The sequence below is a fragment of the Sparus aurata genome, chromosome 12 (assembly GCF_900880675.1).
Source record: "Sparus aurata chromosome 12, fSpaAur1.1, whole genome shotgun sequence".
NCBI classification, from domain to species: domain Eukaryota; kingdom Metazoa; phylum Chordata; class Actinopteri; order Spariformes; family Sparidae; genus Sparus; species Sparus aurata.
The window spans coordinates 11275625-11293837 of NC_044198.1; the positions used below are offsets into that span (position 1 = coordinate 11275625).

The following is an 18213-nucleotide window of genomic DNA, read 5'->3' on the forward strand; positions in this document are numbered from 1 at the left end:
TGCTTATTTTTATGCACTTGCAATACATTTTAACACACTAAATGTTACAGAGAAAGAAATGAGACTAATCAGCGGACAAGTGTATCAAATGCATTCATTCTTTTTATTATTGGTCCAATATATCCAAAAAAATCATTTGAGGTAAAGATAAATTGCATCAAAACGACATCAATATACAAGCTTATTTATAATTACAATGAGATGTTGTTAACATCCAAATGTACAATAAAAACTCTGAACGTAAACAGTACACACTGGGGAGGAACAGAGATTTAAAAAAAAAAAAAAAAGATTGAAGCTAGATCCACACGTTCATAAATCGTCTGACTTTGAACCTTTCACACAGGTTTGATTGATCGGGTTTGTCCTTGCGCTGCAAATCAGAACTTCTCTTCATGTGTGAATCAATGTGGAGAAGACAGGAGGAAAAGATGGGGACATTTGGCTTTGAAAAGATTTGATTTGTACATTTCGGAAAAGCAAAAAATCCCGGCTCTCGTGACTCCCCCTTCTTTATAACCGCAGCCGTTTTGTACCTGTTTGCAGACGATGCCTTTCTTTACATCACAGAACAAAGTTTCCAAACTGAGACATAAGAAACGCCTCGACCAACTCAACACCAGACTTTTTATTGTCATTTTTGGCAACTGCAAAAAAGCAATTTCAGTTTTTTTTTTTGTTTAATGTTTTTCAGCGGACATGTCTGCCCGAGGGGCGGAGGTCTGTATATAGTGCAAAAACAAATCAGCAGGCACACAGTATAAGATGGTGACTTTACAATGGCTAAGAAGAGCTAAATGAATCAGAGAGCTACGGTTAGGCTTCCAATGAGCATCAAAAATAATTTACAAAAAACTCCCTTCTAACATGTGTCACTTACTCAGTGGAAACCCAACAATGATCTCCAGCTTCTTTTATATAAAAATAGACTCAGCTGCACCATATAATTCAGCTGTACACTGGGGTATATTGAATATACAGTATATTGCCATTAGAGCAAAAAGAATTTGAAATCAAGCCTGAATGATCCCAAAGCTTTCGGCGCCCCCGCTCAGGTCCCTTCATTGGGTCATTACTTCATTTACATCCATAGCAGGAAAGTCTACAGATGCACTGATGCCTCGTACAGTGCTCAGCTGTAACAGACACAAGTACTGATCTGATCCAATCAGATCATTTTTCATTGTTTGCTACATAACCATTTTGTTAGTTCTTTTTTTATCAAGTCAATAATAAAATGTTCTTGGCTTACAGTGAACATTGGCTTCTGGCTGAAATGTTGACTTTTTGCAGGTGACTTCTAAAAATAAAGTTTCAGAGTTCGGCACGCTAATATGAAATGCTGAACAGATTTCGAAATGTAGAACATTTAATGGGGCTCTGTGCAACAATTTGCTGCAATTTACACGCATCAATCACTTTTCACTGACCATATGTAAGCAGATTGTTACTTGACATGAAAAAGGAGACCTTCTCAGTCTCTCTCGGTTGCCTATACAAGCCTGTGGACGAACTGTTTGAGTTGTTTAAAGCTGCTGGTTCTGTGGATTTCTTTGTGAAGGACTAAAGCCTAAAGGATCGGACTGTTGTCAAGATCCCAAGGGCCTCGTCTTGGCGCCGCTCTCTGCTCTGCTAACAGAGAGCAACAGTAGCTAACATCCGCCAACATAAACAAATGAGAGAAGTTCCACAGAGCCCCTTTAAAGTCTGATATAACAACGAGGTTGAAAGGTGCCCTGTTGAGTTTTCTTGTAAACAAACAGAAGTATTCAGCTTTTCCCACCACAATGCTGTGTGTTTCCACGAGATACAAACTAATTGGGGACTGGTTCAGGAAAAAAACGCTCTCTTGCGCTACTAATGGTCACATAGAAGTTTCTGTTTTGATTTTTAAACACCTCTTACTGTGGCTTTTCTTGATTGATTTTAACGTTTTGGTACAAATACAGTATTTTAGCATCAGTGCATCCACAGTACTGTCCGCTGTTGCTGCCTCGACACTAGATCACAGTGAACCCACCCTGAAAGCTTCTCTCCTTCTCAGAACGAACAAATTAAGTTGTCTTCACGTGTCACCTCGCTGACAGAAGAGGAAACATTAGCTGCTCCGTGCCTTTAAAGCTCGAGGGGAAAACATGAAGGACGAATAAAAAGAGAACTGACAAAGAACCAAAACCAGTTTGCAAGCAGCCACAGTCACTTCCTCTCTAGCATTTGGCTACACCAAGGACGGGCGCAGCGATGTGACAGCAGCCTGAAAAAAAAACAGGGTGAGGGCCGTTTAAAGACACAAAAAAAAAAGAAACAAAAACAACACATAAGATTTTCGGTTCTTAACTAAACTTCTTCACGGAGCACGGACGGGAGAAAGTCACATCAGCACCTTATTTCTGAAAATCCTGTCAATAAATAAAACGATGCTAAAGAAACTCTTTGTACACTTTTTGGAAAAAATTGTTTTCTTTTTCCAGTTTGAGGCTACAACACTGTCGGATCTGTGCCACACACGAACCAAGTTAAAATCAGCGTCTATGTAAATGTCGTTCTGATGAAGATGCCACTGACGGAGTCCGCCCTCGTCATCATTGGTCCAGTTTTTTGCTACTTTATGCCGAGTTAATAAATAAAAAAAATTTTTTTAATTCAAATCGCCAAAATAAAATTTAAACAAAATTTCAGGGATCAACCATAAATATGATAAATGGGAGAAAGACTTTTTGGGAAAAGTCAGATCTCACAAAGTAAAGCGGGTTCAGCAGCGATTACACACTGAATGGATTTTTCCTTTAAGGCAACATGAGTAACATTTTGAGCCAAAAAATAAGAAAAGAGGAACAAGTGTGACACAAAAAACGCCGTTGGCCCCACACACTCTTAAGTCGCAGCTGAGCAGATGAAGTCAAATTGTCAAACCGCTCTATCACAGGGAACTATTTCCACATTTAGTCTGATACCAACTTGTTTACTTAAAGCTGCACTGTGTAGTTTTGGAGAATTTTTAATCAGAAGAGAAAGATCGTCATTGAGTGTTTTTTTATGCCTTAAACAATTTAAATAAACCAGCTGTCATACTGTTTCACTTTGTTTTTATGTGGCGGACCCTGCCACCTTTCTAGGTTCAAACAGTGTTCTGAGGAAATTATTTTCCTCTGAGAACAGCTTGTTTACTCAATTATGGAAAAATAAATATGTCTGACTTTGTAACATTACCTCAAGACTATTGGAAAATATAAAAATCCTGAATTTGAATTTCTTCTCCAAAACTACATACTGCCTCTTTAAAACAAACAACTTCACCTTTTAAAAGTGAAGAGTGCTGGTTTATCTAATTTCCCAGGGTGCTTACATGACGCAGCAGGGATGTGAAATGCTCTGTTCCTCTATGGGCTAGTGGAATCAACATGTTTAAGTTTTTTCAGTTCAGAGCCCACATCCAAGAACTTTCTCCTCTTGAAACAGGACTAACATTTTGTTGATGGGCTGCGATAATACCACATGTTCCCAATGCAGGTTTCTTTCCTTTCAGGGATGTTCTATAATCCACTTCTAAAAAGCTGACAACCGATTGTTTTCACCTCTTTAAAGAGAATGAATTAGTGTACCACTGGACTCTTCCCCTTTGTTTCTCTCAGTGTGCTTGTCATTGAGTAAACCTGCCCTTCTATCCCCAGCTGACTTAAAGCCTTCACTGATATCCCTACAGCCCCTTGAAATGGCCATTGTTTAAAAATAAAAAAAACACGTGATATCTAAATCAAACGCCAGTTTCAAAAGACTGAATGCCATTAGCATCTTAACCACTAGGTGGTGCTGCTACACTCACTCAAAACACGAGCACAATCAACTCTGCCATGTGGATCACTTCCCTGATAGAGCTCAACATTCATAACTTGTTGGTAAATGTGGTGCTTAAGAGTCAAAAATACATCCTAAAGTTGACATTTCAGAGAATTATTACAGGGTTTTTACTGAGATTCGTTGCTACACTTTCTGCTTCATCCCCATCCAAGCGTTATTTCTGTTTGAGCACAAAAGCCGCGTCACGATTCAAGAATGGTTATGAGTATATGGGAAAACTATAAAATATATAAACCTCCTGGAAAAATGAGCAACAGTAATGGCAGGTATAAGAGTTAATGTGCTGAAACATGCAAAAACAACAGGAATGGTCCTTTAAATTTAGAGCCGATATCACACCTCTAAGAGTCTTGAGCGGAGAGTTTTAGTGTTAAGTTGTGTGAGGAGGTTGTTACAACCTGACAGGGAGAAAGTAATCTCCGGGATGTTCTGAATGCTTCAAACTTTGAACGATATCCGTATCTGTTTTTTTGCTTAAGAGTTACCCTTCACACTTGAGAACAGGCAGAAAACTCTCCCGACAAACACAGGCAGCGACTGACTGTTAATCTGATATATGAAGTAGAAAAAGTCAATAAAAACGACGACAAAAAAAAACAAACAAAAAGGAAAATGTCTGTACATAGTAGGTCTCTCCTCTTTCCTCGCTGTCCTTGAACGCACCATTCGTTACCTCAGGTAACGAAGACTCCCCTCCGTCCAGTCGTCTCCCAGGTGAACACGGGCAGAGTCCAGCAGTCCAAACCTGCAGCCCGGTTGGCCCTTTTCCTTGGCATGAGAGTGCGTTTCACAGAGAGAGGGGGATGTGCAGGGACATGAGGAGGTGTTTCAGTTCGTCTCACTCGTTTTGTCCTCAGTCTGTTTGTCCTGCAGGAGAGTTACGAGCGACTCCCACGCTGCCTGGCACTGCAGAGGGCGGAAATGGAGGGAGACATTTGACAGAGGCAAAAAAATAAAGGGAGAGACAGAGATGTTTCAATACATTATGTGATTTGTACAGCTCGTTCATTCCAAAACCAACCGTACTGTAAATGTTTTTTATATATCATTTATATTTGTTCTTTTTCCTTATTGTATTTTTTTCTATTTCCTATTTATGTTTCTTGACTTTTACGGTTCTTGCTTTTTATCTTATTATTTTTTACTACTACCATGTTTATTGATATGTACAGATTCCTTGTCAGTTAAAACTTGCTTGGCAATAAACCTGGTATTTTGGTTCAAATTTTTTATTGTGCATTTGGTTCAGATTTATTCTCACCACTGCCAGTTGTGAAGCCAATGTTCTTTGGCCTCTGGCTGTGTGTGATCACTTACTTTGTGTTTCCAGGTCACCGCTCTTGGACAGATCAGATAAATCTGGGAGTGAAGTTTTAAAAGTACTGCCACTTTTCGCGAGCAAATAATTTACCTCCTAACTGCTTCGGTGGATCAGCCTGTTGTTGTACTGTCTGGGTGTGAGTACGAACAGGCTGTCTCTGTTACAGAGTGTTCGTGGTTTGTGAATCTACTCCAGAAAAACAAAAGGTCAACAACTGACAGCTCATTTCAACTCATCTGGTGCTCTGATCTGGTGCCAAAGCTCGGCTTACTACAATTACTAGATATTTAACAGAAATGGCTTATTACTGAGTGTTGACTACAGACCTGTTGACTGAAATTAAATCAAGAGATTGGCGATGATGAAGGCTGAGTGTCAAACGTCTGTACTGTTTGACTACCAACTGAATTAATTCTGCAGTGCCGAGTACTGAAAACACATTAATAGATAGTTTTGGATGCAAATCATGATGCTTGTGATTTCATTGTACAAACAGCTATCCTCGACACATTTCAGACATTTTTCTCAAGGTCTTAAAAGTGTTTTAAGCATTGTTAAAAAAGTAGTATATGTTGACGTTACCCTACACGTGCAACGGCTTCTAAGAAGCGGGACTCAACACTTTTAAAATCATTATCACACTAATGGAGCCCTCAAATACTCCTTTCTATGCCCTGGTATCATAATGGTATCCTTATGCATTTACACAAGGTATTCTTTATGGCTCCTCTTTACCTTCATTTAGATTGCATCTCTGTCCAAAAGAGCAAAACCCTTGCGTGAGTAATTTGTGGTGGTGACAAATCAGCCCCCGACTCCCTTAAATAATAAATTCATGAATTGTTCAGTTAAGGGAGGCTTTATAAACTTTGCTAAAAGCTGCCTACCACTAAATCTTAACCATGTGTCGCTTTTTGTAAATTTAGTGAATGCATACTTTTTTTAAATAAAAATATTGTGTCGTTTTGTTGTAGGATACTCTGTTCTGAGATAAATCATTATGCCCTGTTAACAGTAGACCAGCAGCATAGATGAGTTCAACACACACACACACACACACACACACACACACACACTACTGTGCCTCATTCATTTCATTTTTCCCACACTCCTGCTGAATAACTCTCCTTTTAGTGCTTTGCTGCACAGAGCAGGCATATAATCGGTACTTTAGAGGCGAGTCTCTTTCAGCCTCATCGCTTGCTCTCTCTCCAAATTGGAAGAACAAACTACACTTTCTGTTAGCTAAAAACAAATATCTGTTAAAGTGTTATGATTTCTACATATGCCAGCATGTTGTACAGACTGTTTTTACGTGTACCAAAGATCTGAAACACAATGTAAACCAAACTGCCTGACACAACACAGATAACACCTCTGTTTCAACTAGAAAAATGATTTGATGAATGATCACAAGTCAATTAAATCTCCCCGCAGAGATTCCAAGTCTACGCCCGCACCGCAATGTTTTTAAGTCTGTTCCATGGATTCCTCCAGCAGCCTTGCATACCTTTTCATAGTGGTTGATGTTTTTGTCGGCCATGCCTGTAAGAAGCTGTTTGAAGTCTTGTCTCTTGTTGCTCTGCCAGCGCTCCCAGTCTGCCTTTAGGTCCGCGTTGAAACACTCCACTTTATCCTGGCACTTCTCCACCTCCACTGGCATCTACGGTGACACACAGAAAACTACAGCTACAGGGGCCTTCAGGAGAAATATTACAAGACTACAGGTTACAAGGCTACAGCTGCAGGAGTCTAGATGGTGCGAGAGTTTTGGATGGGAGGGTTGTATTGGAGAAATTTTACAACGTGACAGCTTTAACCAATTCTCTCTTTCTCAAATCCGGAAAATCTTTCTTTGAGGAGTTAGTATGGAAACTCCTAAAAAATTATATATAAACTTAGTTTTGGCAAACAAAACAAAGCCACACATCAATATAATGTGATTAAATAGTTAAATGCTCAATCATGTGCTTACAACAGGTCAAGGGATACAAAGTAGTGCGAAGTCAGCTTTGGGCAACTACTGACACACCCAGAAATGGCAACAGACATGGCAGCCATTTTTAAGGTTTACGCATGTGAGAGGAAGGAGGCGACTTACTGGCGTTCTGTCCTCCTGTTTGCGCAATATGGCTGCTTCTAGTCGACCCTCGTACTCCGCCTGGGTCTGGTCTCGCTTCCTCAAAACATTCTACAACCAACAAGAAGACGTCAACCGTTTCACTGAGTGACATTCACCGATACTGTAATATTTCTAAGAAAGATGAAATGTGAACAATATTAACAGACAGAGAGACATGCTGAGTCAGGAGCTTGGTGAGGACATGACACATGCAGAATCTCAGATGCTGTTTCCTCAGTTCAGTTTGCTTTGCTTAAAAAAAGAGCAAGCGTGTCGCTGTGTTCGAAATTCACACTGCACACTAACTCAAAGCAGGTTCAAGTCAAAGTCGGAGTTCGGATTTTCCAAGCTGAAATTTCCAACTTCCGACCTCTGAGCGTTCCAGGAGCACGTTGCCAGAAGTTAACAAAAAACTTGGCGGACAATTGAAAAATGAAGACTCTTTGGCTCACAAGTGAACCCTCATCAGTGCATTATCTTTGCATGTATAAACAAATTAGAGGGAAAAGACACATGAAGTCAACAGACGCCATTATACATTTTATTTTACGGCACTTTTATACCTGGCAACAGATCTAAAAATCCCATTCAATGACCTAATACAAAAACTGTTGAGTTAACAAGTTGGAATTCTGAGTCGGACTGACATTCCACTGTACTTTTTCTAGCAGGAGGTCGGAAATATTTGAGCTCTGAGTTGTCTGGAACGCAGCAGTAGTATGTCAGTAAGCATGAATGCAAAATTGTGATTGCTGCATGTGCAGTCAATACACACTATTCTCCAAGAATGCAATGCAAAAATAAAAACAAATTATAGGCAGTGAAACAGCTCTATAAGATCTGTTCTTGATAATAAACAAATAAAAAAAGTGTGAAATTATGTGAAATTCTGTTCAGATGAATTGTCAGTGACAATCAAAAGTCAGTTTGACTGACATCCTACGTCGCTTGTATTGTATCATTTCCTGTGTAAAATGGTAAAGCGTGTTGTGTTTCTATCTGCTAACTGCCATAGCTGTAAACTATGATGATTAGTATGCGGTGCACCCTGAACACAATTAGTATATACAATACATGTAGTATGGATTTGGGATACACATTGTTTGGTAAATAATATTGCTTCATTGGTCTTTGCTATCTGTACAGAGCACCCTCAATTTAAGTAAGGTAAAACTCCCCCCAAAATACTTTGCAGCAGGGGAAAAATGTTTTTTTTTTGTTTTTTTTTTTTGAATAATAAATTAAAGAATAATTTTTCACATTTTAATAAAGGAAATCTGTGGAGGTAAAGCTTTTTGGGCAGCAGGTTTTTCTTTCGTATCAGGCCCACAGTCGTTAATTAACAACATATTTTACTGTACCAATCTCTCAAAATGTCCTTCTCACCTTCATGGACTCTATGTAGAGGATGTACTCTCTGAGAACGGGCAGGAAGTCCTGGCTCATGTTCTCACTCTGGTCCTCCAGCGCTCTGCAGCACGTTGCCACGCAGCCGGCCACGCCCTCGAGGGGACGGCGCAGCTCCTCCTCGGACCCAGCCCAGCTGGAGTACACGGTGCCGTACTCACGAAGCTCCGTCAGGTACTCTAGCGGGGGCGGAAGAAGAAAAAAAAAGGGAGATGAGGAAGCTAAACAAGAAATGAAGAAAAGAGGAGTTCACCATGTTCGAATTGTACAATCTATGTTGTAAATTGCACATGAGAGGGAGTGATGGCTAAACGCCAGGCTGCTGAGTCAAGGGGCATGGCATTTATTTTTAACACTTCCTATCAGCTCACAGGCCTTCATTATTTAAAGTTCCCAGAGTTTCCATCTTATCGCTTCCAATGTGGGAAGACAGACCTTTTGTTCACCCTGTATTCTTGGACCAAAGACCACAGTGTGTCTAAAACCCCAGAACAGATGGTGACGACGAGCATTTCACACAGCAGATGACAGGTATTTACAGGATCACTTGTCATGCATGAGTGAGGCCTGCAGCTATCAACCACGCATCACCTCAAGGCCCAAAGGTCTGTGGGTTTTTCTCCAAACAAACACTGAGTGGGTCAATACTGCAGATAGATTCACTTGAGCTACAGTTAGCCACCTGGCTGAAAACTGAACTGTTTCATGATAGGCTAACCACAGGCACCATGAAAATAACTGCCAGTAAGCAGGTCTTCTAAGAAAGTAGATCATTTGAGGCCGTGTTGCAAGCAGCACACGCCACCGTTTCAAAATGTTTCTTCCTGGTGCCAAAAATAGCCTCAAAGAAGTGGCTTCAGCTCTTGAGTCTCTAAAAGTAATGACAAATTTAAAACAACCACAAATGAATTTTATTTAAAAAATAGCAATATTAATTCCAGGTTTGTCAAGAAAGTCAATGCGTTGCCTCCAAATATTAAATTCTACTATTAAACGCACTCATTGAAAATTAAAAACAATGTTTTTTCTTGTCAATCTAACATTTCAGGGTCAACAAAGACATATTTTCAGTAGAACATTCGTCTGCTAGTGGCTATCAATAGCCAGATGCTTTGAAACGTGTAACAACCTGGACAGATTTGTTTCTTTGCTAACAAGTTTCCAATAAAGGCCAAAAATGCCCCAAAATATAATTCCATTATCTAAAAAAAAGGAGGAAGAAGAAGAGTCATCAACCTCTGTGTGATACCTGACTGCTCTTTGAGGATCCTCTGAGCGATGCGGTCGATGGTTCCCAGTTTCTGGCTGAATGTGTCCAGGTATTCTCCCATGGCGCAGAACTCAGGCGGCCGTGCCCGCAGCTTGTACCCTCCGGCCACGTGCTTCACAGACTCGCCCACCTTGGTCAGCAGTGCCAGACCCTGACGCTTGTTCAGGTCCTGCAGACACACAGTGAGAACAGGCGACAGTTGCATTTACATCCTAAAGAAACTAGCATTCATAATAACATATTCTTTTCTTCCACCTGCTTAACAATGTCACGTGTGTTTAGAAAACCCCTCGCCACTACTGTTGTTTTATCACCTGTAGTGTCACTTTACATTGTAGACCTGATCCTGTTCTACAATCCTTATGCCCTACTTTCTTTCTTTCTTTCTTTCTTTCTTTCCCTTCCTTCTGAGTCCAATTATTTTACTGCTGCAACAACCTCATTTCCCCCACAGGGATCAATAAAGTCTTGTCTTGTGTCTCAGCTACTTAGAGACTAAATTTGTGACTGATGACAGACATGGAAAGTAAGGAAGAAGAAGCTCTGTACTGTGCAGTTTCACATTTACTGAAAGAACTGCTGAGATCACTGTTTTTTTTGTCAGCATTAAAAGATCTCATGCAGCCCAAGTGGGGTATGAATGTTGTGAAAGTATCAAGATCCTGTCCACGGAAACAGCTACATGGACACTGCGTGTAAGTATTTGACAGGAGAAGTGACAAATGTCCACCTTGGGTTTCTGAATTAAGCTCTCTTAGTAGTTGAAGAAGTAATAACAGTTTAAGACAAAATTTGTCTGTGAGATAGTCATGGAAAAAAAAAAAATTCTTAAAGAGAGTCCCTGAACTTCCCACTCATGTGACGTCTTACCTTGGCAGACAGGAAAGCGTTTAGATGTGGGTTGAAGGAGAGGACAGGGTGGTCGGCAACCCGCTTCAGGAACTTGTCCAAAGCTTTCATCCTCGTCTCCACAAACTCCTCCGAGAAACGATCGACCACGCCCTTCATCACGAACTTCTCTGGCAGCGGCTGGAGATGAAGAGGGATTGAGAGGATGAGGGAAGAGGAGAATCAGAGCAGAGAGGGTAAATTGAGCATTTCTAAATGGAAAACAGCATAGATTGTAGGTGTGCGTCATGGCTCGTTCGCCCTACAGGGATGAGGTGGGTCGGCTGGCTCTCCTCCAACTTGATCCTCAGCCAGTCAAAGTCTTGGTAGCGCCGCCGCACACAGTACTCCGGCAGGTCAAACTCTATTCTTGATGTCTGAGGAAACACACACATGAAAACCTTTTAATTCAATACACAGCTAATTCGGATACATTTTTCACTGTGTGTACATTCATAGATCCACTGTATGTATATTAGACTGGAGGGTGACCGTGTCTTCGATCATCACATTGACGCGTTAGGAACATGCTTATTGACCTTAAAAATATAGCTGACATCGCATGAACACAAACGCATAGTCTCACAGTCTCACAGCCTGACAATACAGTTCTAAAAGACGCCCACCCACATGCTCTCAATTAACACTTTGTGTTCATATCGGTTTGTGATATTTGTCATGGGCCTGAGAGCCTGTGCATAAGGTAACTGTCGTCAGCTCCTGGCAGCGTCTCCCTCTGAATCTGTTCTTTCATTACACGAAGGAACGGCCTCCACAGCTATGATTCTCTGCTGGAAGTCTGAACAAATTAACTCTCTGTCAGACAGAGAAGATGCTCTGCCTCTGATTACTGGCAGAGGGATTTGGAGGATGGAACCGAGGTTCCAGCTGGTAAACACAAGTTTCTGAATAAATCTCTGGTCTCAAATATATTTTTTTATGGATTCCAGTAAAAAGTCTTTCCCTAACTAAAATCTTAGATGTTCCATCACCCCTGGGATATATTCTTTGGCAAGAGTTGGAGACACTAGCATATTTGAAGTCTAAACTCCTACTGCTATTCCTTGTCATTCCTGTAGGCAGCACAGGCTAATGTTGTGAAGTACTCAAGTGTAAACCCACTGAACCCTCGCCATCTGGTTTTTTTCAGATCTAGAAATTGGAAGTTAAAAAGATGAGAGGATGAAGCTAGGAAAAATATCTTCACTGGATCTGACTGAGAATCCGAGGACAAGCTGTGGTAGCGACTTGTCAATCCCAAGGTTGCCAAGCCCCAAAGCATACCCCACTTTATCAACAATCTTACTCTAAAAGGGACAATAACTTCCAAAATGAACATCATTCTGTATTGAAGAGGACATGAAACTAGGGAATGAGACCCTAAAGTCTTTGGAAACTGCTTAATGGGGCAATGAATAAAGTGAGAAGTAGGTTCATTTTCTCGTAAGCTTACATACAATCAGAACTCCTTTTGTAACCAGTGGAAATGCCCCCTGCTGGCCATTAGAAAGAATGCACATACTGAACATTTAATATGAAAACTAAAGTTTCTTGCATAAAGAAAGCGCTGCTGCTCATCAGAAAGCCCTTAGCACTCAGATATCAAGTGTTCATTTAACACACCATGAAGGACAGCTTTTAAAAACAAAAATGAAACAAAGCAAAGTATGACAAATAAGAATAAGATTAATTGTCCAGTATGATGGATTACCTGTGCAGTGGTACACAAAATACTAATTGTATTCTTTGAAAAATTATCAGCAGTAAACTTCAGTATAAATAATTGGTGGGTGGACTAAAACTTGATTACCAAACAACACAATCTCTTTATATTTAAGTTTAATATAGCCTCCACTGTATAAAGAAAACCAAGGAGACCGTTTTAACATGGCACCTGCCAATAGCAAACCTTGGTGGAGACTCTGTAGGTGATGTAGGTCTCCATGGTGGAGACGTGCTTCTTTGGGTCGTCCACTGTCACAAATAGGTCGCGGGTTTCAGTTGAGGCGTAGAGGTCCCTGACGTCTGCTTCCAGGTCGTCGTCCAGCTGCAGCCTGTTGAACAGAGAGGACGCAGAGGCGGGACTCGACGTCTCAACCGGCGTGCCATTGGTCAGCCCCGCTTCCTGCGTGGACAGAGACAGCGGTGACATCAAATTTAGATTGCTGCAGTGGGGAAAGCTGCAAACAAAGAGGTGATAGATTGATGCTGATGGTGATGCAGTTGTTGCTGTCTGTCAATGGGGCTCTTGTTGAGGCTGCTGCTGCACACACTCTACACCATCTGACACTACTCCTGTCTGTGTAATTGAATGATGGATGAGGGCAGAGAAATGAGAATGTGGACCAGGGGATACATTTCCCCAGCCTCTAACCAAAGAAATTACAAATATGGGAAGAATGGCTTGTTTGAATATATGGAGGGTAACAAAATAACACATATCTGTTTCATTGTATCATATTTTTGAAAGAAACAGGGTTTTAACTTGTTTCTGCCCTTAACAAATGATGCCTTTTATTTTAGAAGGACAGAGAAGCTTTCCAGTAAAATAACACCCTCTACTTTTATGGATAAACAGGTGCATTAATCAGTAAAGTCAGTATCTGGATTTAAAACAAAAAAAAATCTGATCAATATAACTATAAAAACTGAAGCAAAACTATTTATAGACTTTTCACAGATGACACTCCCCCACAGGTCTGACTTGTTCCAACGCTTTCAATCTTTCAGTGTTTTTACAGAAACAAGTAGAGACGACAAACTAGCCCCACGGATGTTTTTACTTGCTTCTTTAGTGTCGATACTGAGAAGATAATGGATATTCTTTTCTGTTTTTGTATGTTAGATGAAGTTCATAAACTGCTGTTTGAGTACACCTGAGGGTAAGAAAGGCAAAGATATACTGAGCAAATGCGGATGACTTAATATTCCACATCTCTGATAGGATTTGTTGCGTTTAACGTCAGGAGTGCAACAGCAGCGTCCTTCTTCTTCTTCTAGTTTACAGTAGGATTGCAAAAATACCATCACTGACTATATAGGACTGTATAGTTGCTGCACTATTTAAGTGAATGAAAGCAGTGTGACTTTGTGTTATTGGCTCTATTTATTGATACGAATACATTTCCGATTATCGGTCAGATCATTCTGACATTCTGTATATCATGCATCCCTAGTCACAATCAGATTTTCAACTTGTGGGTGTTGTTTAATCACATTTAGGTTGAACGTTTTGAAAAACAAAACACATCTCTATAGTAGATTCAGTCCTGGGCAATATAACCTTACAATAATATTACAATATTTTTAGGGTATATTATGTATATATTACTAATCATTATAATCATTATCAGTCATGCGGCTATTATGACTAAGTGGGTAAAAAACAAATATAAGAAGAAGTAGAACCAGCTGATCTGCTCAGAAAGGGACATCACTTTACTGTGATGCAAAAAAACATGATTGATGATTGATGTATTGCACATTTATAGGGGACTGCATTAGCAAACTGGAGGGACAGCAGGCAACAATCTGTCAAATCTAAACAAGACAAAAATGTAAACACCTCAACAGGAAGTAAGGCAGCACACCGAGGCAGCAGGGTCGCCGCCTCAACGAAAGTGGTTCTGAAAATAAAACTAACCGACCACATCTGCCACCAAAACAACCGGAGTTGATCTAAACTCTTAACAACACTTCACAGCAGTTACTCATGTCCCGCGGGGCCACTTCTTGCCTCACATGGGGAAGGAACTATTTTCACCCTCAACAACGTTTAGGTGCACGAAAGCACAGAAGCTAATGTTCAACCTTAAATCGTCTTTTTCTGCCAAAAGCTTTTTTTTTTCTTTTTTTCATTACCCTGAGAGAGCAGGTGTGAAATTTTCAAATTCAATCTGTGTTTAAAGAAGGGGGGGGGGGGGGGGGGGGGGCTCCTCTCACTCCTGTATACACACTCTGCATTTTAACACGCACTGACCACACACACAGGGACAGGGTGCTGACGTTACAGTGCTCTTTTTCTAACCTGTGGTGGTAATCACAGCTAAGATAATTGCGTTGCGTTGCATCATTACAGCGCTGTGAATGAACAGCCAGGCCACGGCAGCACAAACACACTCAGACAGACGGGGAGGAAGAATATGCAAATATTAGATTGGGGGACACGGATCAAACTTTCCTCTGTTTGTAATACAGAGGAGAGTTTGAATGTAGAAATAGAATTACCAGTATTGTAATACTGGAACGGATATGTGGAGTTCAGCTTATTGTAACGTTCTGATCCAGCTATATGATTGATATTGTGCAGTTGATTGAAAAATGTGACGATAAGTCATGAACAGCATATACCAGCTTTATTAAAAATGCTTGTACAAACACAGAGTGTTGTTTGCTTTCTCTGATTAAGAAATTAAGTCCATTATGCAAGAGTTTTTGTTGAAACATTCAAAAGTTCAATTCAAGTCATCAATAGGATGTGACGCAATGTTCTGACATCTATGTATTGTGTTGCTGAGAGGTATATATTGACTTCAGCATGCCAACCACGTAGCCTCAGACAGTTTTCGTCCAACATTCCTGTGCTAGTGGTGCAAGCACCGGCACTCCCCTGATGCTCTGAGCTCCCAGTCAGGACCACGAGATGCAGATGCTACTCAGAGGGCATGTTCATCCACCAAGGCGGCACAAAACTCTAAAAGTATTCTTTTATTTAATAAAAATAGAGCTGCAATCATTCATCAATTAGTTGTCAACTACTGAATTAATTGCCAAATGCTATCGGGGCTCCGGGGTACAACTATTTTGGCTTCAACTGTACGAATCAGACATTTTCATTTGTCGCACCAGTGCGCCTGAATTGAGTTGTTCATTATTTCAAACAACTGAGGTTATTGCCCCTTTTTTGTTGTGAGTGCTGTGATTTAGAAAAACAAGAATAAAAACATGTATTTTCATCTTTAACCCTGTTTACAATCACTAACTAAATGTGTTTTTTTTAATTAATTAAATTGCTGGGCATACCTTAAATATATTCAGTGCCGTGTAAAAAGCTAATATGGAGCCCTTATTCGGGTAATAATCAAAATCAAAATTCTCTGATTACAGTTTCTTAAATGTGAATATTTACTAGTTTCTTTGACAGTAAACTGCATATCTTTGGGTCGTCGACAAAATAAGACATTTGAGGACGTCATCTTGCGCCGATCAACACTTTTAACAATTTTTTCTGATATTTTACGGACCGAACAAATGTAGGACTAATCGGGAAAATAGTCAACAGATTAATCAACAAGAAAAATAATAATTTGTTAATACTAAGAAATGTTATCTGCAACATTTTTTTTAAATAAAATACAAAGTTGGATACGATCATGGGATATATGTGCTAGATTTGTTTTCATTCTGGCAAATAAACTACTTCTTTAAACAACAGCAAAAGACGTGAAAGAAAATGCTAAGAATGCTAAGGGTAAGTCATCCTTTCAGAAAATCTACACTAGGCTCTGTTTCACCTCAATAATGGATCACTTGTTCACTGGCCCACCACCACAACCTGACCTTCCATCAGACATTATTGAAATGTGTTGACAAGTCGTTTTAATAGTTGGCTGACAGCCCGGGACCAGAACCATTAATGAACACCACTGGTAGTGGGAGGAAATAGGGGTGCATAGAGGTTTTGCCTCTAGTTGCCATTGGGTACTTGAAATAAAGAAATAAAAAAGATGGAACAGGACAGTATGTTACCATGCAAACCTTCCCAGAAGGACATATCATGGCATCTCCTATTGGCAATGATTAACTGCAATACCCAGTGGTTGTTAAGGTTGTTACTCCTGTGTAAAACATCAGCAGGAGGAGTAAAAGCCTCATGATTTGTTTGCTGGGTCCATCGCTGTTTACACTGGACAGCTCTGCTGATAATGATGCCAGATCCTTTTTTAGAGAGTGAGAGGAGAGAAATCTGTTTTCTGACCAAAACATGTGTAACCTGGAGTCACCACGTGAAAACATAATGCAGTTTTAATGGTGTTGACACATGACTCATACTGTGGTGAGCTTCTGTGAGTGTGTGTGCATTAGTAAGACTGTATTCTCCATCTCATCACTATCTCTGCTTGTGTATGCTTGATGCTGTAGTGGCTTTGTTGCTGTACTGAAACTAAAGCCAAGTGTATATTAAAAAAATACTGCTAGCTAAGACAGTTTCTGAGATTTATCTTTCATGCAACAGTGATTCGGTGGCAAACTCAGACAGTTTAGCTAACAGTCGTTGGCAGTAAACCTTAAACATTAACCAGAAAAAAAGGCGTTGGTGTAAATGTTTATCCCGTTTTTTCCATTAAACTTCCATTTGTTTACTACTTCTCACTTGCTGCATTTAGCCATAAACACCGGTGCCAGCCTGTAAACAGGTTAGTTTATAGGGTTTTGTTGGGTTAACGGTCCTCTCTACATCCCCTGGTTGTGTTCAGACCGATGAACCGGTCTCGGCTCAGCCCCAGCGGACCCTACCTTCTCCCCTCCGACGTTGACTGGGACCAAGAGCGGCTCCTCGGCGGCAGAGAGCGGATGAAGAATCTCCGCGATGGGCTTCTGCCCCGAGCTGGCCAGGCCTCTCGGAGCGCCGACACTCATCCTGCAGGAGGCGGGAAGACGTGGCCGGGTAACGGGGGTGAAGGCTGTCCGGTTCTCCGCGGCTGGTAGCGGTGAGCGCAGACAGAGGGAGGCTTTTTTCTCGGTTCAGGGTCTCCTGAGTTGAGATGTTACACCCGCTGGTTGGTCACAACTGTCAGCTGACCCCCACTGCGCAGCTCCGGACGTTAAACTACACGAACCCGGATGTAAACAGACGCGTCACGTGACGACAGGCATGCTAAAGATCGTCTCTCGCGAAGACCAGTGACTTTTTTTGAAACTGGTTACTATGCTAATTTTTAGCCAGCTAGAATAACCACACAGCACACAAGAAATACTACATAGAAACAGCATCTGAAAGGCAGTCGCTTAAATAAAATATATAAGTTTACAAACTAGTTCTTTACAACGCTTTCAACTGTATCTCGTAGTTAAAAGATGGTATTTTGTAATGAAGAGATAACTCACTGTCATTGTCACCAAAGTATCTCACTGACAACTTAGCAAATGTTGTCTGCTGATGAAAAGCAGGAACTGCTGTTTGAATACCAGGAAAAAAAGCTAGCAACTACACATAAAGTTTGGATTTCTTTTTTAATTCACCCAGTTACCAAAGTAAAGACTGAATTTAAATGTATTAATTTAAAACATGTGACAGGGTTAGAATTTGGGATAATTTGTGCTATTAGTGATCCAATTTTTGCTGAC

General features: G+C 40.6%; 1 protein-coding gene across 1 annotated transcript; it reads right to left on the reverse strand.

Annotated features, from left to right (window-relative positions):
• Nucleotides 1-84: 84 nt before the first annotated feature.
• snx30 (sorting nexin family member 30) lies at nt 85-17692 on the reverse strand. The gene is made up of 9 exons (XM_030435375.1): nt 17383-17692; nt 12776-12991; nt 11133-11243; nt 10849-11007; nt 9958-10147; nt 8688-8887; nt 7281-7370; nt 6690-6842; nt 85-4764 (listed from the first exon to the last, which is right to left on the reverse strand). The coding sequence occupies exons 1-9, from the start codon at nt 17503-17505 to the stop codon at nt 4687-4689; spliced, it is 1320 nt and encodes a 439-aa protein (XP_030291235.1). The 5' UTR covers nt 17506-17692; the 3' UTR covers nt 85-4686.
• Nucleotides 17693-18213: the final 521 nt, after the last annotated feature.

Excerpts from the sequence above, each read along its gene's own strand:
- snx30 (XM_030435375.1), bottom strand. The coding sequence starts at position 17,505 with ATGAGTGTCGGCGCTCCGAGAGGCCTGGCCAGCTCGGGGCAGAAGCCC. Across the intron at positions 8,888-9,957 it reads GATCCTCAAAGAGCAGTCAG|AGTACCTGACGGAGCTTCGT; the intron begins GTATCACACAGA and ends CGCCCCCGCTAG. Across the intron at positions 7,371-8,687 it reads TCTACATAGAGTCCATGAAG|AATGTTTTGAGGAAGCGAGA; the intron begins GTGAGAAGGACA and ends TGTTGGTTGTAG.